At 29.5% G+C, this 24,054-nt stretch overlaps 3 protein-coding genes across 4 annotated transcripts; all 3 read right to left on the bottom strand.

The window, feature by feature from the left end:
* Positions 1–6,254: 6,254 nt before the first annotated feature.
* LOC122724932 (putative disease resistance protein RGA3) lies at positions 6,255–7,765 on the bottom strand. Of its 2 annotated transcripts, XR_006352356.1 has the most exons (3): positions 6,649–7,765; positions 6,417–6,485; positions 6,255–6,284 (listed from the first exon to the last, which is right to left on the bottom strand). XR_006352356.1 is itself a non-coding variant. In XM_043961209.1 (2 exons), the coding sequence occupies exon 1, from the start codon at positions 7,409–7,411 to the stop codon at positions 6,674–6,676; it is 738 nt and encodes a 245-aa protein (XP_043817144.1). In that variant the 5' UTR covers positions 7,412–7,765; the 3' UTR covers positions 6,412–6,485; positions 6,649–6,673. The 2 variants fall into 2 exon arrangements, 1 of the variants encoding a protein (XP_043817144.1); XM_043961209.1 differs by lacking the exon at positions 6,255–6,284 and having other exon boundaries at positions 6,412–6,485.
* Positions 7,766–7,780: 15 nt separating this feature from the next.
* Positions 7,781–14,002, bottom strand: LOC110624254 (putative disease resistance protein RGA4). Its single transcript, XM_021769362.2, has 3 exons — positions 13,995–14,002; positions 8,377–8,950; positions 7,781–8,209 (listed from the first exon to the last, which is right to left on the bottom strand). The coding sequence occupies exons 1-3, from the start codon at positions 14,000–14,002 to the stop codon at positions 7,781–7,783; spliced, it is 1,011 nt and encodes a 336-aa protein (XP_021625054.2).
* Positions 14,003–18,621: 4,619 nt separating this feature from the next.
* Positions 18,622–22,182, bottom strand: LOC110624672 (putative disease resistance protein RGA3). Its single transcript, XM_021769896.2, has 2 exons — positions 18,894–22,182; positions 18,622–18,645 (listed from the first exon to the last, which is right to left on the bottom strand). Exon 1 carries the CDS (start codon positions 22,123–22,125, stop codon positions 18,919–18,921), a length of 3,207 nt encoding a protein of 1,068 aa, XP_021625588.1. The 5' UTR covers positions 22,126–22,182; the 3' UTR covers positions 18,622–18,645; positions 18,894–18,918.
* Between the last annotated feature and the right edge of the window lie 1,872 nt (positions 22,183–24,054).

Raw genomic sequence — 24,054 nt, 5'->3', positions numbered from 1 at the left:
TTAATCAAGCTTAACCTGTGCATGCACATATACATAAATATAAACCTCACACTAGAGCCCTCATCAAATGCTCCAATGGGGTATCATAACATACATTAAGCTTAATTAAACATAAACATCATAAAACATAGATCATGTATATAAAAAGGGATTAACTGTACATACTATGATCAAGCACAATACTAATCCTCAAAGGACATCATTACATTACATAACTATTCAATACTTTACATTACATCACTTTTCATGTCCACATCTAACTATTTCATAAATGACTTATTGACTCTTGCTGACCTCCTAGTCTATCCAGTACCTGCAAATCTGGGGGGTTAAGGGAACGGGGTGAGCTACTAGAGCCCAGTGAGCAGAATAGTAAAAACATTTAAAACATATGATAACATGGAATGCATCACATCACAAACAAATCACATCAAGAGTGAAATTATCACCAATAGTCCTCTACATGTCCAATAGTGCCAGGGGCGTAGAATGGGTCTCGACCTGGTCTTTCTCTTAACATAGTGCCAGGGGCGTAGAATGGGCCTCGACCTGGTCTTTCTCTTAACATAGTGCCAGGGGCGTAGAATGGGCCTCGACCTGGACTTCCATACCATACCATATCATCATCATATCATATCATACGAGGACTAAAGGATCATCCAATATCCACCCACATCAACATCATAATATGCAATGCAACATATTCGTGAATTATAATGCATACAACCTAGTATATATATATATCATAGCAATCGTGATGCATGAACATGCTCAAAATTCATTTACTTTAAAACATAAAGGTTTATTCTACTCACCTCTGGCTGACTATGAAACAGCGAGCTCACTGCTGGGGTCCTTGGTTCCTCGGGTCTGAACCTACACAGGTGGACTCAAATGAGAGACCGAACATCGACTAACATGACACTAAACAACCCCCCCCCAAAAAAAAAACCCCTAAAATCTCATAAAACAATCATAGAAATCATGCAAAGGAAGGCTGAACAGGGCACTTTCGGCGGCAGGTTCGGCGGCCGAAAGTCCCTCCAGAGCCGAAACTCAGTCACTTTCGGCGGCACCTTCGGCAGCCGAAAGTCCCTTCCCAGAGATGAAACTCATGCATGTTCGGCGGCACCTTCGGCGGCCGAAACTCCCCTCCAGAGTCGAAAGTCCAACTTTCGGGGGCAGGGTTCGGCAGCCAAAAGCTTGCCTCCACAAGCAGGTTCGGCGGCCGAAAGTGCCTTTGGCTGCCAACTTCCAGAAGTGGCAGAACTCAGCTCTCACATGCACAAATGCCTCCCAAACTTCTCAACTCAACTAAAACATGCATACACACTTCCACAAACATCTAGGGGTCTCAAACTAACCTAAACCCCAACAAAAACACAAAACATAAACACATACAACTCACATTGTCCATAAACTCACATAAACCCTATCAATATGCATAAACTCTAACACATGCATTTCTACCCCCATGAATCATCTTAAAACTTACTTAAAACATACAAAAATGGTAGGATCTAAGCTTACCTCTTGAAAATCGAGAGGAGAGACGATCCTAGCTCGGAGATGGGGAGAAATCAACTCTTTGGTCTCCAAGTTCCCAAAACTCGTTCTTTGCTCAAAAATCTTCAAAACCAAGTTGAAAACTCATGAAAATCAAAAGAGATTGAAGGAAGAACACAAGATCGACAAGGGGATGACGGAGACTCACCTTGGCCGGAAATGGGGACAAAAAGCTCGCCCGTTTCGGACAGGGGACCCCTTTATAGGTGGCTGGCCAGGCCACTTTCGGGGGCCTAACATGCCTCCGCATGCATGCCATGTTCGGCGACCGAACCTGGGTTTTTCCTTCATTCCCTTTCTTTCTTTTCTTTAAAACTTTAACTCAAAAATAATCTTTAAAAACATGACAAACATTTGTAAAAATATGATTTTACCCTTCTAGAGGTTTCCGACATCCGAGATTCCACCGGACGGTAGGAATTCCGATACCGGAGTCTAGCCGGGTATTACAGCCCATGTCCTGTTGGATCTAAGGTTGGATTCAGATATTTTATCACTTTTTGTGGATGATTACTCTGGACCTTGGTTACAACGGGTGAACAGGGAAAATTCCACAATGGCTTGGAGATTCTTTTCCATGTCTTAAAATTCTTAGCTTGAGTTCCAATGCATTTTCAGGAGAAGTTCCTTCTGGACTTTTCAATTTGAGTTCTTTGCAAGTCCTGGACCTAGCAGAAAATCAGCTGAGAGGAAGCATTTCTACAAGAGTGAGTAATCTCAAGGGCATGACTGAAGAACGACGCATTAAGCAGGATTTATCGTATGGATGGGTGGCCGGTGTCTATTACCAAGAAAATCTGGTTGTAAATTCAAAAGGTCAGTCTTTAAAGTACACAAGGACTCTTTCCTTTTTGACTTGCATAGACATTTCAGGAAACCATTTACATGGAGAGCTGCCACATGAAGTCACGGAATTGGCAGGATTGGTGATGTTAAACTTGTCAAGGAATCACATAAGTGGTCAAATTCCAGAAACTATTTCAGAATTGCATCAGTTGGCATCACTTGATCTATCAAGCAATATGTTTTTTGGTCCAATTCCTCCTAGCATGATCTCAATGTCTTTTCTAGCGTACTTGAATTTCTCATACAACAATTTGTCAAGGAAAATTCCTTATGCAGGTCAAATGGCAACTTTTGAGGCAAATTCTTTTGCTGGAAATCCTGGACTTTGTGGTGCACCTCTTGTTGTCAGGTGTTCTGGTTCTGATACAATTAATAAAGAGATGGGAAATGCCTATGCTTGCAAAAGAACACCTTGTTTTGGGAACCATTGTGAAAAACTTCGCTAGTTTGTCTTCTGCTTTGATCCTTCTCAGTTTTATGCACTGCATTGGAATTCTCTGTTAAATTCAAGTCTTAAAAATTTCCATTGAATATTTCATATCATAAGCAATATATCATTTTCCTTTCAATTCTTTTTTTGATGCAATTGGCAAGTGATGCAACTTTGTTCATGAACCTTACCAAACAACACGTGATTTTCAAAACCTTTTACATTGCCATTCCTATTGATTTCTATGGACATAGAAAATAACTTGTATTTGAAAAATATTTTATGTGGAAAGCTTTTTAACTTATTTTTTATTATTTAATTTTAATTTAAAAAATAAAATTTATTAATAAATTTGTATATAGAAATTTTAATAAGAATCTCAATATGTGAAAAATAAATTCAAAACAAACTTTTTTTCTTTGATCACGAATATATTTTCAGTTAAGTAAATTTTCTGAGCTCATTGTTAATAAAATATAATCAAAATATACTAAATAAAAAGTTGAAAATTATAAAAAAAAAAATGGAAAGTGCTTGGTAAATTTTAAAAATGTACCTCAGAGATATTTATAGAAAATCTATCAATATATTAGTCAGTTATTAAATTTTTTAAATATGATTATATAAAATTATAGTGTAAATTTAATTTTTGCTATTATAATTTCATTGCTAAATTTAGTTTGTTATTATATTTTCATTGTTTAAATTTAATGATTCAAGAAGAGAGAAAAAAATAATTATAACCAAATAATATTAGCTATATTTAAAAAATTATCTAAATAACAATATACTGTATTTTAATATTCAAAATTTTATATAATTTTCCAATAATATGAATAAATAAAATGGCGCAAATATAAAATATGTATATATTTCTCTTTATGTCATGTGAAATGCATAGGAAAATGGATGGATATGTATACAAGTGATATATTTATTAAACTCTAATGGTGGAGGATGGCACTGGCGGTGGTGGTAGTGGAAGAGAATCATTTCCTTTATCATAATACCCTTAAGTATGTCAATTTCTTGAGTAATAGAAGCTAGTATATTTATTATGTTAGGCAATTGCTATTTTGTAATATTTCAAATGGCTTTACAACACTTATGGTATATATACCTATGGAGGAAAAATATAATGATCTCTCATGAACATCGTCTAATTTCAATCTAACCAAGAGAATTGAGTTGTCCACTAAAAGTGCACTAAAATTTATAATGAATCATCAAAATTTCACCACTAAATATAAAAAATAGTCACTAGCATTATAATTTTTATGGTGATTGGCAAATTTTAATTTTGCCACTAAATATTTTAGTGGCTAATTTTACATATTTAATGACGATTTTTATTTCCGCAAAAGATTTAATTTCTTGTAACCGACTCTTCCTACCATTTCTGATTTTAATACAAAGGACTCTATCTCTCTCCCATTATTCATAACTTGTACATTTAACCTTATCTAGTCGATAGTTATGACACTGAAGGACTGAGTTAGATAATTATAATCAGATTTGAGACGAGTTTAAATTTGAAAATTAATATCCATGTGGATTTTAAGTTGAATTTAGATTTTATATATAAAATATACGTTGCTCCAACCTATTTAAATAAATAAATTATTTGTATAAAAAAATATATTGTACAATAATATTTATAAAATTTTATATATATATTTTCATTTAAAATTTAAATTTAAATATCTTTTAAAAATATTACTTTTTAAATGAAAATTATTAATAAAAAATATTTTTTATATACATTATTCATTAGAATATATGAGATTAAACTAGTTTGAGTTTATCCAAGTAGTAATAATCAAAGTTTAGGACCGTTTCAATTAGTTTAAGGTAATTTTTAATCAGTTTAATCGGAGCGAATTTGAATATTGATAATATAAATCAAATTAGATTTTATATAAATATTCTACCCGTTTATATCCTTATGTCCCGCCAAATGATCCAAATATAAGTATTTATATTTAGGTTTAATTGTTCTGGTCATGATTCTTCTTCATAAAAATAATCTCATTATTTAATTTGCCTTTTAGTTTGATTGATAGAAATTAATAGGCTTGCCAAACATAAGAATTGCATCTAATGAGATAGTAATTTTTTAAGGCTGCTTAGTTTTGATTCTAGTAAGATTTTTATTAAGAACTAAAATTTAAATCAAATTTTTGATTTTTTAATTTTGAGAAATCATATTTAGAACCATACTTTTCTTTCTCAGAGAGCAATCCAAATTTACCAATTGAGCTCGATGATAGACTCTGTTTCTGCACGATTGTAGCTCCAAAGAAATACTAAGGGGATTGGTCTAAGGTTGCACGAGTTGCATATTGTGTTTTTGGGGCTTATGAAGAATTCATACCCTTATAGTTTAGTTGGTTCATGCAACTTTGGAGTTTTTGAAGATATTGTGATTGAAGGATTCAAATTGCCATGGTGGAAGACTATAAGGAGAAGTATAAATGAATTTATTGGGTAAAAAAAAAGTTTGAAGAATTGTAACTTATACAGAATATAAACAGATAGAACTTATTCTTCTCCTGGTGAGATGACATTTGGCAAAAAGATAAGATAAATACTTGTTAAACTTTGTTAACTTGTTTCAATGGTCAGCTTTCTTCGGGTTTTCAAGTTGTTTTTTTTTCTTAGATAAGACGAGAAGCTAATCAAAAAATATATTTATTACGTAAAAAGTTTATTTATGATGTATCTCTCTGATGTAATCGCTCTTATCAAATAAACTTTGTTCTTTCCTTACTATGATGGCTTTAATGATTTTCATATCTTTGAAAAAAAAAAATTATAACTATAACTAAGAAGAAGAAACAATGTCGCCAGGCTTTTTAAGAATTTAATAGAGAATTTTAACACGGCACATAAAACTAAGGAAGATCAAAAGCAGAAGACAAACAAGTGAAGATTACAACAATGGTTGTTGGGTTTAGAATCCATTCGTTGTTGTTCTTCTTGATGGGATTTTAAAATAAAGAGTGGAAGAGCTGTCTTTTGCCCTTAATTTTTTTTATTATTATTATTCTTTCTCTTTTTTAATTTAAGATAATATTTGTATCACTTTAATTAAATAAATCATAAAAGTCGAGAATTAAATAAATCATAAAAGTCGATTATAATGGATGAATTACATGATAGAATATAATCTTTTTACTTTTCATTATGGATATGAATATCTCAAAATAAATAGACATGAAGATTCAAACTTGAAAAGTCACTTGTGACAAAGAAAAATTAATTAGAGAATTTTAATTAATATTTACATAAAATTTTAAAATTATAAAAAAAAGGTTATATTATAATTATTGCTCAGTTATTGAGAAAGTCACAAACTTATCAGTGATGCCTCTTCATAGGCCAATCTCAATAGAGTGAAATTCTAGAGCTTGGAGACCTGCTTGCTTCAAAAGTCCTGGAGCTTCAGTTTTGGTAGTGCAACAACAAAGGTAAATGAAACATCTAGATTAGAAGGACAATTTTAATCATCATTATATGGATTAATTAAAAGGGAAAATTAATTGCAGTTATTGACAAGTAAAGGGATGAGAACCTGCGAATGAGTCAATTACAACATCCAGAAATCATCTGTGGCTGTCCAAATCACATTTGCATCTATTATCTGCAGACAGAATTTGTGTTCAGAATTTGAAGGATCATGATACTTGGAGTTGTATAAGATTAAGGCAGAACAGTGTAGTAATCTACAGGATAGAAGCATTTGTCTAGAAAAATAAGATGATTTTATTTAAAGTAAAAAAGACATTAAGGAAAGAAGAACTAACCCATGAAAGCAGAGCATCCTTCTTCTTACAATAGATATCGGCCCTCCTCTTGAATATCACGTTCATCTATCTGGACATTTGGAATGTGAGAAATATTGGGCCAATCTGCAGCAGTATCGTGTCCGCATCTTTCAGACAAACGGGGGCAACCTCTAATACTCAATTGTTGTAAAGTGGTGATTTGACGCATTCCTCTTGATAGCGATTCCAATTCAGGGCAGTCATCGATATTTAGATTTTCAAGTGCTGTGAGGTTGCCTATCCAATCAGGCAAAGCTCTCAAATTAGAACAACTCCAGATAGAGAGACTCTGCAATGTAGTAACATATTGAAGCTCCCTTGGTAGAGACACCAGATTTGATAGATTAGAAAGAGTGAGACGTCGTAGACTAACAAGACATCTCCATTTAAATATCCCACGTTCATCCTCATCACTAATTTCCATACTGTGCCCAACAAATAGTCCCTCAAGGAAGCTGAGGTTCTGCATCCACTCACCAGGTAGAGATGCTAGATTCTCAATACCCTCTAACCACAAAGTCTTTAATTTGGAAAAAGGAGCAGTAACTGAAGAAGAGGCTGATGGTAACGCAGAAGCCATTGCAGCCATCTGCAATGTCCGCTGCAATGGTCTTATGCTGACATAGGAAAGAGAAAGCTCCGTGTCCAGAGATGGAAATGTTGGCATTAAAGTCAAGTTAGGGCAATTTGAGATGATTAAGCGAGAAAGACAAGGAAATTGAGGCACCATCTTAGCTTCCATACATGTTCTCCACCACCCTTTCAGATTACGGCAAAAGTCAATGTTAAGAAACTTTAGGGATGGAAAGAATGTTGTTGTTGATGCAGATAAAGCAGAGAATAAATTATCTTCATCTGATATGTACTCCAGAGAATCAAACTGAATAAGACAGAGAGATTCCAAATGAGGCAGATTGTCCAACGGCGGCAGATGCTCACATTTTGGACATTTATATAAAGTAATATCGACAATTTGAAAACCTCAAACCTCCATAGCACTGAACATCCAAGTATTTCAATTTCGGGTGAGGGTGTAGATTATCCAACAGCAACTCACTATTTCCACCATCGCTATCTCCCCATTCCAATGTCAAGGAGTGAAGGTGCTTCTTTACCTTGAGATTGAAAAGATACTACCTAAATTCAACCTTAACTTATCACCATAATACTCACAATACAGTGTCCTCAATCCTCTATTTTTTAGCTGCTTGAAACATTCCTCAAAAGACAAATTTCCAGAAAACACATGTTGGATTCTATTAGGAACATATTTAGTATTATCATCAAGTACAAAACAACTATCTCCTGCCATTGACTGTGCAAGGTCATTGATAAGGTCATGCATTTTATAAAAGTTATTCTCCTTTTGGAAAAATGACCTAAATAACAATTCATTGAAGTATCCTTCCCCAATCTCCTCTAAACTTTCATCTTTACTTTGACTCCGAGATTGAATATATCCTTGTGCCATCCATAATTGAATTAAATCCTCCTTACCAAACTCATAATCTTTAGGAAACATTGCGCAGTATGCAAAGCACTGCTTTAAATGATATGGTAAGTCATCATACAACATTTGACTCCTAAACATTGTCTAAGTTTGATTTGTAATTGTTCCAGAGATAAGTTGGGCACTTCATTACTAGTTGCACTTTTAAGGATGAGTTTAACTAGCATTTCAACATTTGACTCCTCAGAAACACATACCCATAACTTCAAATCAAAATAATTCACCACTTTCTCATCATTAAACACTAACTGGGCAAGTGCAGTCTTTCCCAAGCCACCAAACCCAACAATTGCAGCTACAGAAATATTGCTTTGATTCACTGGACACATCAATGATTTTATGATCTCCTCCTTATCCTTGTCTCTTCCTATAATTTCTGATTTCAACACACAGGAGTCTGTCTCCCTCGAACTATTCTTTATTCGCATATCTACTCCAACTTCCTTACTTATTATAAAGCCAAAGTCTGACATTTCTTTGGCAACTTCATCTAGCCTTTCTCTAACATCTTTAATTCTATGACTCATCTTGAAACGAAATGCAATTTGATTTGAGGAAGAAAAGAAGTCGCATACCTTCCTAACCGCTCTTCCCTGACCTTCAACCTTTCTTCGCAAACCTTCAGTTGCTACGTCATCCAACAAGTCATCTGCATCGTAGACAACCTCTTTAAGCCTCCTTATCCAGTCCTTCACTGCACGGCTTTCCTCTTGCTTCTCATTAGCATCTATAAGTATTGCTTTGATGGTGGAGAGAGTTGTTTGAAGCTTCCTGAGATCATTTTTGAAGCCATACACCAAATTAATTTATTCAGAAGCAATTGAGGTCAACTTTGTTAATAAGTTTTCTGCAATGCTGAATGGGATTTGTTCAGCCATCTATAGAAGGATAATAAATGAAAACTGGGCTAGATGAAAATGTACAAAGTTGAAGAAATTTGTGAATTTGTGAAAGATGAAGCAGTTCATAATTAATGAGCCAATATATAGAAGAAAACATTACATTCTCCAAGTAGAAGAAGCAAAGTATTTTTATTCCTAAGGCAGAAGCAATGAATATGATAAATCGAAAAGGATGAATACATACAAGAAGTTATGCTTTGCCTGTTATGGAAGTAATTTCCTAGAGAAACATGGATAGTATAACTAGAACTTAGGGGTGAGCAGTATTCTGTTCGAACCGAAAAAATCGACCAAACTGAATTAATTTAAAAGTTCTGTTCGATTTTTTATTCATTTCAATTCAGTTTTTAATTTTAAAAATTTCAGTTATTTTGATTCGGTTTGATTTTGATCAAAAAAATTGAAAAAACTAAATCGAACCGATTAGTTATAATAATATGTTATTTTCAATAATATAGAAAAATTAGATATTAAAATATTTTAATTAAATTTTAAAATATTAAAAATAAAGTGAAAAAATAAAAAATTTATTAAAAATTGAAACGGATCAAGTCGAATCGAATCGATTTGAATCAGTCTGATTCGATTCAATTCGATTTCTAATCAAAATCAATTCGATTTGATTTTCATAAATACTAAAATTTTAATTTTTAATTTATTCATTTCGGTTCGATTTTAAACCGAACCGATCTGAATGCTCAGCCCTTGACTCAGACATAGATTCTCTCTCTTCGTTTGGAAGGATTAATTTTATAAAAAAAAAATTAGAATGACTTCTTATAATTTTATAGACAATTTCAATTTATTTTAAATAAAAAATTAAATTTTTTTACTCAAAATAAGAGAAATAATTAAAAAATTAAAGTTTTACAAAATTTTTTATTCTAAAATACTAAAAGTGAAAAAATACTAAAAATAAATCCACCGAACTGAATTAATTTAAAAATTCGATTCGGTTTTTTATTCATTTTGATTCGGTTCGGTTTGATTTTAATAAAAAATTAAAAAAATCAAACCGAACCGATTAGTGATAATAATATGTTATTTTTAATAATATAGAGAAATTATATCATATTAAATTAAAATATTTTAATTAAATTCTAAAATACTAAAAATAAAGTGAAAAAATAAAAAATTTATTAAAAATTAAAACCTATTAAATCGAACTGAATCGAACCAAATCAGACCGATTCAGTTTGATTTAATTTCTAATCAAAATTAGTTAGATTTAATTTTTATAAATACTAAAATTTTAATTTTTGATTTATCAGTTCGATTCGATTTTGAACCGATCCGATGAAGTGCTAACCCCACTGAGTCATATATTCTCTCTTTATTTGGAAGGATTAATTTCATAAAAAAAAAAAATAAGACCGAATTCTTATAATTTTACAGAAAAAATCAATTTTTTTTAAACAAAAAAAATTAAATTTTCTTATTCAATATAAGGGAAATAATTAAAAAAATTAAATTTTTACAAAATTTTTTATTCCAAAAATAGAGAAACTATTCCACATGACCATATTTAAAAGCAATGTATATTTCCTTTTCTTTTGTTTCTATTTTTCCTTTTTAGGTGGGGTTAGGTACTTAATTGGATGAAGTGGAGAACAAGAAGCTTTTATTCCAAACAATCAGAAGCATGCATTATTCTAATCCATCTCCATTATGTTTGTGCTAATTTGTATAAAAAATAAAATAAAATTGGCTAAACTGAATATCCAATAAATATAGGGGTGAAATTGAATATTTAGGTATAAATTAGATGTAACATATACAAATTTTGTATCTCATGACTATGACACTATTTATTAATAATCGCAATGAAAAGCTATGGATATCGCCGACATTTTCTATTTTTTTGAAAGTCTTTCTTCTGCCTCTTTGGGCGGTGGGGCCTCCCTTTGTTTGGCTTTGAATTTTCCCTCCCTGTAGTTGGGGGAGGTATAGGCGAGGGTCTTTATTGAGCTGTTTTTTTTTTTTCTTTGTATATTGTATTTTATGTGTTAGGTTACTGAAAATCTTCAGCTATGGTGAAATGGTGGCATTTAGTAAAGGGGTGAGGCGGAGGCTTATAAATTTGTCTTTGGATGTGATGAGTTACAAAACTCATAATTTTTTTCCTCATTTAATTTCTTGATTTTACTGTAACTTTTATGTAAATATTTAATTTTAATTAGAATTTAATTTTGTACAGATTTGTGAACAGAAGTTGATAAAAGGAAGAAAAAATGCTGAATTAAAGGATTTTTTATACTGGGAGGCGATGGGGAGATAAGATAAATTTTGCCACCTAAACAAGGATAATATCAGCTTCAAGTGGAGTCAAATTGAATTAAACTCAATCGGATGAGGATAAAGATAGAATGAGGATAAAGATAAGATGAAGATAGAGATAACGAGAATAGAGATAAGATAAGGATAATAGTTTTTATTTTAAAATTTTATCTTTTTGTGTCTATATAAAGGCTCCTCTCACTCTCATTTCCTCTCTTGCTATCCTCCACCTTCTTCTCCATCTTTTATTTTTCAGTTGAAGGTTAATCTAATTTGAGATTTGTTCAAGTTGTGAGGTTATGCCATTTAATTTCTGAATTCGAAGAACACCACCTCCATTGTTGTTTTCTTGAGAATTCAAGGGGCCCATTGAATCTCTTGGAAAGACAATATATTGCTAATTAATCTAATTAAATCCGTAATTGTTTAATTGGGTTAATAACAAGTGGCAATTAATATATTAGTTTATATTAAAAAATTAGTAGATTTGATTTAAATAAAACGTGTGTTTTTATTTATCAAGTTTGAGTTCCTAATTAAATCTACATGCGTGTTGGGGTTGTTAAGTTAACTAGAAATTAATTTAAGCGCGAAGCGGATTAATTTATTCATAATGAAGAATTGGTGGGATTCGTGTGTCTGACTACTATAACCAAACAATAGATAATAATAAGAAATATTTTTTTTCTAACCAATGATCAACCGCAAAATACCTCAATTTGATTACCTTCAGTTGAAAGTTTTAATTAATTATTTGTTTCTCAATTTTTAATTACATTATTTATTTATTTATTTTATTTTCTCTTTTAGGTTTATTTTTATTGGCTTGCCCAAGGCAAAACCACTCTTATAAAAAAAATTCTCTTCCTTCTCACTTTTTGAATTAAACTATTTTTCTATTTTAAATTGGTCATCTAAATTAAATAAGATTAAGGTCTCTGTGGTCGATACTCACTTACCCTGTCAACAAGTTTTGTCAATTGAGAAAAGGGTTTTAAATTGACGGATTCGACACCCGTCAGGATGGTGCAAGAGGTAGGTGTTAAATCCTATCGACCTCTCAATGGTTCTTTTAAAGGTGTTGAAGGCTGCCTAGATTTAGAGGGTGATCCTTATTTCTTATGACAACCTCTTTCCATCAAAGTCTCCATATGATTCCTTTTCTTCTTGAGTATTTTAGTTGTCTCTTATTATTTTCATGATTCTTTTGAGTTTCAGAATGAATGCTTAAGCTGATTATGCGGGTGAGATTGTTGCAACCATCAATTTGTCACCGAATAGCTAGAGCTTCAGAAATTAGATAGCACTACTTCCTTTAGGTTACGAGATCTTGGTGGGGTTAAGTTCTCAAAATCAAGTTATAGAATTCTTAATTTTGGTTTCCATTATATCTTTTCCTAGGAGTTTCTGCTTCTGTTAGGGCTGTTTCTAGAGTATGAGAATAGACTTTCCTTTGCTTTGTTATGTTAGTTTCTTGGACTTTATTGTTTCTTCTAGGAATCTTCATGCAGTTGTTGGGCCTTTTTATATTAATGGATTCATATATTTGATTAAAAATTAAAATAAGAAAAAGGGTCAATAACCACATGACAAAGGTAGCGGCCCAAACGGAGCCTCAAAGCAACACAGTTTAATTTAAATTTAAGCCAATTGTAATATATATCTATATATATTAAAAAATAATATATTTTTTTTTTAATTTCTAAACAAAATTAGATCATATTTCATAGTTTTTCAATAAGCCAAAACAAGGCATTATTAGACAAAAACAATAGACTAGTGACCCGATTGTGATTTAAATATCATGTTCCAGATTTACTATATATTTACTATTTTAGATTTTTGAAAGATTTATTATTTAGTCCTTTAATATTATTATTATTAATAAATTAGTCCCTGTATTTTAAAAAATCTATTAAAATATTTTTATCCTTTTTTTTATCAATAAAATAATCATTCCGTCTATTTTTATCATTAAAAATATAATAAAAAACTAAATTACCCTTCTGCTTCTTCTGGAACCTTTCTCCTCTTTTTCTTCTTTTTTTCTTCTATCTTCTTTTTCTTTTTCGATTTTGATTCTTCCTTCTCTTCTTTTTCTGGACGCCTCCTCCTTTTTTTTTTTTTTATTTTCATTTTTTCATTTTCATCTTTTTTTTGGAGGAGGGAGAGGAGGAGGGACTATTTTATTGACCAAAAGAAAAATATAAAAATATTTTAATAGATTTGAAAAAAAATAAGAAAGTTTTTATAAATTTTTAAAAATATATGAGGGCAAAATTATGTTTTAAAAATTTTCTCTCGTTCTTCATTTATTTTTAACTTATTTTTAATGAAAAAGATGATGGAATGACTATTTTATTGATTGACGGAGAGAAAAAATAAGAACATTATAATAAATTTTTGAAAATGTAGGGACTGACTTATTAATAATGGTAATACCCAAGAATTAAATAGTAAATCTTCCTAGATTTTTTTAAAGAATGTAGTTTAAAATTTTATTTAATTAGTATGAACGGTTTATGATTAAAATATATTAAATTAACTTAAAAATTACTTTTTAATATTGTTTAACAAACATACTTAATAAACTAATTTTTAATATAGCAGCTCTAATATATATCAGGTGGCCTTACCTTGCCATTGGATTAGGATATGCAGCTGGCCTGCTGTTTCCTTATCTGCTTATGGCAGCGAAAAGATCATGGAGCTTTGTGTACTTTGCTTTTGTGGATAAAACTGTGGATGCATTTTTATATTTGGCTTGCAAAAGAACACTAATTGTTTTGGGAACCATTGTGATACTCTTCACTAGTTTGTCTTCTGCTTTGATCCTTTTCAGTTTTATGCACTGCATTGGAATTCTCTGTTAAATTCAAGTCTTAAAAAAGCCTGGTGACAAGTCTTGTAGACATATTTAATAATAAAAATATGACTTAAATAGTAGAAATATGATGTAACATATCCATCACCAATTTTCTCTAAACTTTCACTTCCACTTCCACTTTGACTCCAAGATTGAACACAATCTTGTGCCATCCATAACTGAATTAATGTTTTCTTATCAAAATTATAGTCTTTAGAAAACACCGAAACACATGCAAAACATTGCTTTAACTGATATAGTAAGTTATCATAACTCAATTTCAATATTTAACTAGCATTATTATCGCTCTCAAATAACTTCTACATCTCACTTTCTAAGACAATAACCGATCACTTTCACTACTTTTTAGTTGCATTCATTATTATAAAAACTAGTCATTTGCCTGCATGCTTGACAGATTTTAAAATTTTTTATATTATAATTATATGATATTATTTTATAAAATAATTTTTTTTTTTTTTTTTTTTTTTTTTTTTTTTTTTTTTTTTTATAAATTCACTGAGTAGAGAAGCAAAACATTTTCTGCAAATTCATATACCCTCAAACTCAATTGCAATAAAAAAAAAAAATTAAAGATTCTAGTACTTATTATCATATATTATGAATATCTAATAATAAATTCTATTCTAGAAACTATATTTTTAGAAAAATAAAATTTATTAAACTCCAATAGTGGTGGATGACACTGACGATGGTGGCAATAGAAAAGAATCATTTCTTTATCATAATACCCTTCAAATATGTTAATTTGTTGAGTGATAAAATTTGGTATATCTATTATATTAGGCGACTGCTATTTTGTAATATTACAAATGGTTTTATAATACTTATGATATATATATATCACTGTTGAGAAAGAATATAATGATCTCTAAAAAAGTATTTAGATGACTAATCATCCAATTTCAATTTAGCCAAGAAGGTTGAGTTGGCTGTTGAGAGTTGTATAATCATATATTCCATGTTAGATACTAAGTAAATAATAAGAAAGTAAAGTTTTAAAACATGAGTTATTTGAAAGTGGAGAAAAGAGATATGTGTGAAGGAATACATATATATAAATTATGCTAATAAATTTTATATAAAATGGATAATAAATATTAAATGTTATTAAAAGCAAAAAGATTAAAATTATTACACTTATTAATATAATAAATTATAATAATTAAGGTTTAATAACTTGGTTATTTGATATTTGTAACACATTAGAGCATTAAAAGGTCATATATTAATAGTGATTAAAAATAATAATTTATATTTATTATTTATGTATTAATTATTATTTTATTTAAAAATAAAATTATAAATATATAAAAAATTATAAATATAGTTACGTCATATTACATAAATATGTAGGATTAATTGTGTTACTTAAATTTAATAGTGGCACTTGTCAATCTCTCGATAACCTAATTTAGAGTTCAATTTTATATGTATATATATAAAATTTATTACTTTCGAATAATAAAAATATAATTAAAAAACCTAATACAAGTTTAAAGGTGTCATTTCTCGCATTTTATAGTCAGAAAAAAATATATTAAATTTTATTAATTATTTTAAAAATATGATTAATTTTAAATTTTAAAATTTTAAATTATAAATTAATATATTATATTAAAAAAATTTAGCAATAAAGATAATAAATGGTATAAAGATAATAAAGTATAACAATAAAGATAATAAATTATATTTATTATAGATATATTAATTAATAACATTATTAAATATGAAAATATAACTTAAAAATAAAAACAAAATATATTAACTGTGTCACTTAACACAAATACGTAAATTTAGATGTGCCACTTAATATAAGTATATAAATTTAAGTATGCCACTTGTTAATCTCTCTGTATCCTATTTTAGATTATATATATATATATATATATGAGTTTAAGGTAACATTAAAAATTTGTTGTCTTATATACTTAAATTGTAGCTATAGGGCAACACCAACAGTTGGAAATTCATCACAACTGCTTCCGCTACTATAGCATAAGGGGACGGTTTACTTATTATTATTTTTTATTATTAAATTATAATTTTATTATATATAATAAAAATAATAATTTTTTTTATAATAATTACCAAATTATTATTTTAGTAATATCAAAACAATAATTTTATACTCATTGTTATAATATTGAGCCAAGCACGAGCCTGATTTTAATACAAAGGAGTCTATCTCTCTCCAATTATTTATAACTTTTACATAGTTGATAGTTATGATGTCAAATACTTTTAGATATCCAATCTGATTAAATTTTAATAGGACGGAAATGGATAACTATCGTTAGGTTTGAGACGAGTTCGAATTTAAAAATTAATATTCATACTAATTTTAGATTGAATTTAAGTTTTATATATTGGATATCCCATTCTCCAACCCATTTAAATAAATAAATAATTTATATAAAAAATATATTGTACAATAATATTTAGAAATTTTTTATATATTTTTTCATTTAAAATTTAAATTTAAATAGTTTTTAAAAATATTATTTTTAGATGAAAATTATTAATAAAAAATATTTTTTATATACATTATTAATTAGAATATATGAGATTAAACTAGGTTTGAGTTTATTACATAGTAATAATTAAGTTTAGTACCCATTCTATTAGTTTAAGATAATTTTTGATTATTTGATTTTGAGAAATCATATTTAGAACCATACTTTTCTTTCCCAAGAGCAATCCAAATTTACCAATTGAGCTCGATGATAGACTCTTAATTTTGCTGTATTAGGTTCCTCTGTTTCTGCACGATTGTGGTTTTTGAAGATATTGTGATTGAAGAGAGAATTTTAACACAGTACATAAAACTGTAGAAGATCAAAAGCAGAAGACACAGTGAAGATTATAACAATGGTTCCTAAAACATAATTTTAATGGAAGAAAGTTCATTTTTACCCACCAACTTTTATCCCATGCTCAAATGAACCCAAAAGTAAGTTTTTGTCCAAATTAAACTAAAGCTTTTCATTTATGACAATACTAATTTAGTGTTCAAATATCAAAAATGAATTTAAGGCTTTGTTTGGTTTAAAATAGTCTACTTTTAGGGAAGTTAATTTCGCATTTTTAGAGAAGTTATTTCTTAAGAACTATAAAAGTCGATTATGATTGATGGATTACATAAAAAAATGTAGTTTTTTAGTTTTTTAATTTTTTATCATGAGTGTGAATATCTCAAAATAAATAGATGTGAAGACTCGAAATTGAAAGATCACCGACTTACGATAAAGAAAAACTAATTAGACTATTCTGTTTAGTATTTGCATAAAAATTTTAAATTATAAAAAAATGGTTTTATTATAATTATTGCTTAGTTATTGAGAAAGTCACAAACTTAACAGTGATGCCTCTTCGTAGGCCAATCTCAATGGAGTGAAATTCCAGAGCTTGGGATCATTGGAATAAAAGCTTCTTGATCTCCACCTCATCCAATTAAGTACCTAACCCCACCTAAAAGGAAAAATAAAAAGAAAAGAAAAAGAAATACAGATTACTTCTATATGTATTATCTTAAATATGGTAATCTCTATTTGAAATAAAAAATTTTCTACAAATTTAATGCATATGATTTTTTTTCTATTATTTCTCTTATTTAGATTAAAAATTTTAATTTTTTTTACTTAAAAATAAAATTAAATCGTGTATAATTTTATAAAAATTCATTTAAATTATTTTTTAAAATGAATTATTCCAAATTGAGAGAATAAATGTCTGAGTTATACTATGCATGTCTCTCTAAGAAATTGCTCCAATAACAGGCAAAGCATAAGTTCTTGTATGTATTCATCCTTTCCAATCTATCATATCCATTGCTTCTATCTATATTTATAATATATATATTTATATTAATAACAGGAAATCATGAGTTATACATTAATAATGATGATAAAAAGTAGTAAATTATATTTATAATATATATTAATTATTATTTTATATAAAAATAAAATTAAAAATATATAAAAAAATTATAAATTTATGACACATGATATAATTATATAAGGCTAATTGTGGTCTTGGCAATTTCTCTTATTATCCACATAAGAAATGAAAAAAATATAATATTAATTAATTAATTAATAATGTGAGATGGAAAACATGTAGTATTGATTAATTAATTAATAATGTTAATTATAATTTTTTTCACTTTATTTATTATTAAAAATAAAATTAAAATATATATGTTAAAGTTTTTATTTTATTGTTATTAGTATATTATATTAAAAAAGTTGTAAAAAAATTTAAAAAATTACATACCAATAATAATAATAGAAAATTAAAAAGTTATATACTAATAATAATGATAAAAAATTAAAAAATTATATATAAATTGTAATAATAAAAATAATAATTACATACCAAATCACATTTGCATCTATTCCCTGCAGACAGAATTTGTGTTCAGAATTTGAAGAATCAAAATTATATGAGCCATTCATAAAATTAATTAGTGGGAAACAATTCAAATACCTCCAAATCAAAGTTATATACAATCAGAACAGTGAGTTATTCACTGTGGAAGATATGAAGGCAGAACAGAGTAAGTAACCTACAGAATAGAAGCATTTGTCTAGAAAAATTAGATGATTTTATTTAAAGTGAAAAAGACATGAAGGAAAGAAGAACTAACCCATGAAAGCAGAGGATCCTTCTTCTTACAATAAATATCGGCCTTCTTTTTGAATATCACGTTCATCTATCCGAACATTTGGAATGTGAGAAATATTGGGCCAATCTGCAGCAGTATTGTGTCCGCATCTTTCAGACAAACGGGGGCAACCTCTAATACTCAATCGTTGTAAAGTGGTGATTTGACGCATTCCTCTTGATAGCGATTCCAATTCAGGGCAGTCATCAATATTTAGATTTTCAAGTGCTGTGAGGTTGCCTATCCAATCAGGCAAAGCCCTCAAATTAGAACAGCTGCTGATAGAGAGACGCTGCAATGTGGTAACATATTGAAGTTCCCTTGGTAGAGACACCAGATTTGATAGATTAGAAAGAGTGAGACGTCGTAGACTAACAAGACATAGCCATTTAAATATCCCATGTTCATCCTCATCACTAATTTCCATATTCTTAATACCCTGTAACCTCAAAGTCTTTAATTTGGAAAAAGGAGCAGTAACTGAAGAAGAGGCTGATGGTAATGCAGAAGCCATTGCAGCCATCTGCAATGTCCACTGCAATGGTCTTATGCTGACATAGGAAAGATCAAGCCTCATGTCCAGAGATGGAAATGTTGGCATTAAAGTCAAGTTAGGGCAATGTGATATTGTTAAGTAAGAAAGACAAGGAAATTGAGGCACCATCTTAGCTTCCATATATGTTCTCCACCACCCTTTCAGATTACGGCAAAAGTAAATGTTAAGAATCTTTAGGGATGGAAAGAATGTTGTTGTTGTTGATGCAGATAAAGCAGAAAATAAATTATCTTCATCTGATATGTACTCCAGAGAATCAAACTGATTAAGATAGAGAGATTCCAAATGAGGCAGATTGTTCAACGGTGGCAGATGCTCACATTTTGGACATTTATCTAAATTAATATCGACAAGATTTGTGATAGAAGAAAGCCAATTTGAAAACCTCAAACCTCCATAGCAATTAACATCCAAGCGTTTCAATTTCGGGTGAGGGTGTAGATTATCCAACAGCAACTCACTATTTCCACCATCGCTATCTCCCCATTCCAATCTCAAGTAGTGAAGGTGCTTCTTTTCCTTGAGATTTACTTGGTTGGACTTCAATGCAGCATTTTTCACATTTTCAAGTCCTGTAATGGAGATTGTACCTCTAAGCTGGGTTAGGCTATTCAACTCATTCAATGAGGAAGATCTCCTTCCTTCATCAGTTCCCACAATGAAAGTTGATAAAGTCTGCAGATTTGTTAATCTCCCCAATCCCAATGGCATGAATTCAAGCCTATCACAACCCGTAATAATAAGTTGTCTGAGACAAATCAATTTCCTCATTTCAGTTGGTAATTTTTCAAAACGCTTACAGTCCTCGAGTATTAGAGTTTGCAAATTATACAAATTGCAAATAGAGTTTGGAAGTGAACTGATTTCATGACTCCAAAACAATCCAAGATACCTCAAGTGTTTCAACTTTCCAATTGAATCTGGCAATTTATTGATATTGCATCTTAAACTCAAAGCACGTATGCTCCTACAATTTGAAAAGATACTATCTAAATTCAAGCTTAACTTATCACCATAATACTTACAATACAGTGTCCTCAATCCTCTATTTTTTAGCTGCTTGAAACATTCCTCAAAAGACAAATTTCCAGAAAACACATGTTGGATTCTATTAGGAACATGTTTAGTATTATCATCAAGTACAAAACAACTATCTCCTGCCATTGACTGTGCAAGGTCACTGATAAGGTCATGCATTTTATAACAGTACTTCTCCTTTTGGAAAAATGACCTAAATAACAATTCACTGAAGTATCCTTCCCCAATCTCCTCTAAATTTTCATCTTTACTTTGACTCCGAGATTGAATATAGCCTTGTGCCATCCATAATTGAATTAAATCCTCCTTATCAAACTTATAATCTTTAGGAAACATTGCGCAGTATGCAAAGCACTGCTTTAAATGATATGGTAAGTCATCATAACTCAATTTCAACACTGGACCAATATCACTATCACTCTCAAAGACCTTCCACAACTCATTTTCTAGGATAGACAACCATTCACTTTCACCACTTCTTAGTTGCATTATGCCTCCTATAGCTCTAATTGCTAGTGGAACTCCTTTGCACTTCTTTGCAATTTCTTTCCCAATTTCTATTAGATTTGAATTCACTCTACTTGTTCCCTCTCTAAATGCTAGCATCTCAAATAGATCCCATGATTGATCTTCTGTTAGACCCGCTAGAGCATATGGACAGTCTACACCCATAGCTAAAGCAACTCGTGTGCTACGAGTAGTTACTAAAATTCTACTTCCTATGGCACCAACCATCAAATATTTCCTCAATTGACTCCAAATCCTATTGTTTATATTCCACACATCATCCAACACCAACAAGTACTTTTTGCCTTCTAAACATTGTCTAAGTTCGATTTGTAATTGTTCCAGAGATAAGTTGGGCACTTCCTTACTAGTTGCACTTTTAAGGATGAGTTTAACTAGCATTTCAACATTTGACTCCTCAGAAACACATACCCATAACTTCAAATCAAAATAATTCACCACTTTCTCATCATTAAACACTAACTGGGCAAGTGCAGTCTTTCCCAAGCCACCAAACCCAACAATTGCAGCTACAGAAATATTGCTTTGATTCACTGGACACATCAATGATTTTATGATCTCCTCCTTATCCTTATCTCTTCCTACAATTTCTGATTTCAATACAAAGGAGTCTGTCTCCCTCCAACTATTCTTTATTCGCATATCTACTCCAACTTCCTTCCTTATTATAAAGCCAAAGTCAGACATTTCTTTGGCGACTTCATCTAGCCTCTCTCTAACATCTTTAATTCTATGACTCATCTTGAAACGAAATGCAATTTGATTTGAGGAAGAAAAGAAGTCGCATACCTTCCTAACCACTCTTCCCTGACCTTCAACCTTTCTTCGCAAACCTTCAGTGGCTACGTCATCCAACAAGTCATCTGCATCGTAGACAACCTCTTTAAGCCTCCTTATCCAGTCCTTCACTGCACGGCTTTCCTCTTGCTTCTCATCAGCATCTATAAGTATTGCTTTGATGGTGGAGAGAGTTGTTTGAAGCTTCCTGAGATCATTTTTGAAGCCATACACCAAATTAATTTCTTCAGAAGCAATTGAGGTCAACTTTGTTAATAAGTTTTCTGCAATGCTGAATGGGATTTGTTCAGCCATCTATAGAAGGATAATAAATGAAAACTGGGCTAGATGAAATTGTATCTTCTTCAAGAAAATTTGTGAATTTCTGAAGGATGAAGCAGTCCATAATTAATGAGCCAATATATAGAAGAAAGCATTACATTCTCCAAGTAGAAGAAGCAAAGTATTTTTATTCCTAAGGTAGAAGCAATGAATATGATAAATTGAAAAGGATGAATGCATACAAGAAGTTATGCTTTGCCTGTTATGGAAGTAATTTCCTAGAGAAACATCCATAGTATAACTCGTACTTGGGGTGAGCAGTATTCGGTTCAAACCGAAAAAATCAACCAAACCGAATTAATTTAAAAATTTTATTCAGTTTTTTATTCATTTCAATTCTGTTTTTAATTTTAAAAATTTCAGTTATTTTGATTCGGTTTGATTTTGATTAGAAAAAAATCGAAAAAACTAAATGGAACCGATTAGTTATAATAATATATTATTTTCAATAATATAGAAAAATTAGATCATTTTAAAATTAAAATATTTTAATTAAATTTTAAAATATTAAAAATAAAGTGAAAATATAAAAAATTTATTAAAAATCGAAACCGAACCGATCTGAATGATCACCCCTGACTCAGACATAGATTCTCTTTTCGTTTGCAAGGATTAATTTCATAAAAGAAAAAAAAATTAGACCGACTTCTTATAATTTTATAGACAATTTCAATTTATTTTAAATAAAAAATTAAATTTTTTATTCAAAATAAGAGAAATAATAAAAAAATTAAAGTTTTACAAAATTTTTTATTCTAAAATACTAAAAGTGAAAAAATACTAAAAATAAATCGACCGAACTGAATTAATTTGAAAATTCGGTTCGGTTTTTTATTCATTTTGATTCAGTTCGGTTCGATTTTAATAAAAAAAAATAAAAAATTAAATCGAACCAATTAGTGATAATAATATGTTATTTTTAACAATATAGAGAAATTATATCATATTAAATTAAAATATTTTAATTAAATTCTAAAATACTAAAAATAAAGTGAAAAAATAAAAAATTTATTAAAAATTAAAACTGATTAAATCGAACTGAATCGAACCGAATTAGACCGGTTCAATTCAATTTAATTTCTGATCAAAATCACTTCGATTTGATTTTTATAAATATTAAAATTTTAATTTTTAATTTATCAGTTCAATTCAATTTTGAACCGAACCGATTAAGTGCTAACCCCACTCAGTCATATATTCTCTCTAAATAAAGGATTAATTTCGTAAAAAAAAATTAGACCGAATTCTTATAATTTTACAGAAAAATCAATTTTTTTTAAATTAATTTTTTTTAAACAAAAAAATTAAATTTTCTTATTCAATATAAGGGAAATAATAAAAAAAATTAAAGTTTTACAAAATTTTTTATTCCAAAATAGAGAAACTATTCCACATGACCATATTTAAAAGCAATGCATATTTCCTTTTCTTTTGTTTCTATTTTTCCTTTTAGGTGGGGTTAGGTACTTAATTGGATGAAGTGGAGAACAAGAAGCTTTTATTCCAAACAATCAGAAGCATGCATTATTCTAATCCATCTCCATTAAGTTTGTGCTAATTTGTATAAAAAAATAAAATAAAATTGACTAAATTTAATATCCAATAAATATAGGGGTGAAATTGAATATTTAGGTATAAATTATATGTAACATATACAAATTTTGTATCTCGTGACTATGATATATTTATTAATAATGGCAATGAAAAGTTATGAATAGCAAAATTAAAAATTCATATAATTAAGAAAAATAATTTATTTTTTTATTTTTTAATTATATATATATAAATGCTAAACTCCAAAAAAATGACTTGCTTCTTAAAAAAAATAAAATTATTTTTTAAAATAATTTAATTTTTTATTTAATAAAGAAAATGTTTTATATTAATCATTATTTGTCTAGC

This window comes from Manihot esculenta, chromosome 10 (assembly GCF_001659605.2).
Source record: "Manihot esculenta cultivar AM560-2 chromosome 10, M.esculenta_v8, whole genome shotgun sequence".
Taxonomy (NCBI): Eukaryota; Viridiplantae; Streptophyta; class Magnoliopsida; order Malpighiales; family Euphorbiaceae; genus Manihot; species Manihot esculenta.
Note: the sequence above shows the minus strand (reverse complement) of the source record. Positions and strands in the feature narration are given on the sequence as shown.

What these genes read in the sequence shown, in the direction of transcription:
- LOC122724932 (XM_043961209.1), bottom strand. Translation starts at nt 7,411, where the DNA reads ATGGAAGCTAAGATGGTGCCTCAATTTCCTTGTCTTTCTCGCTTAATC.
- LOC110624254 (XM_021769362.2), bottom strand. An exon ending in ATTTTGATTTGAAGTTATGG is followed by an intron (nt 8,210 to 8,376) that starts GTATGTGTTTCT and finishes CATTTAAAGCAG; the next exon opens with TGCTTTGCATACTGCGCAAT.
- LOC110624672 (XM_021769896.2), bottom strand. Translation starts at nt 22,125, where the DNA reads ATGGCTGAACAAATCCCATTCAGCATTGCAGAAAACTTATTAACAAAG.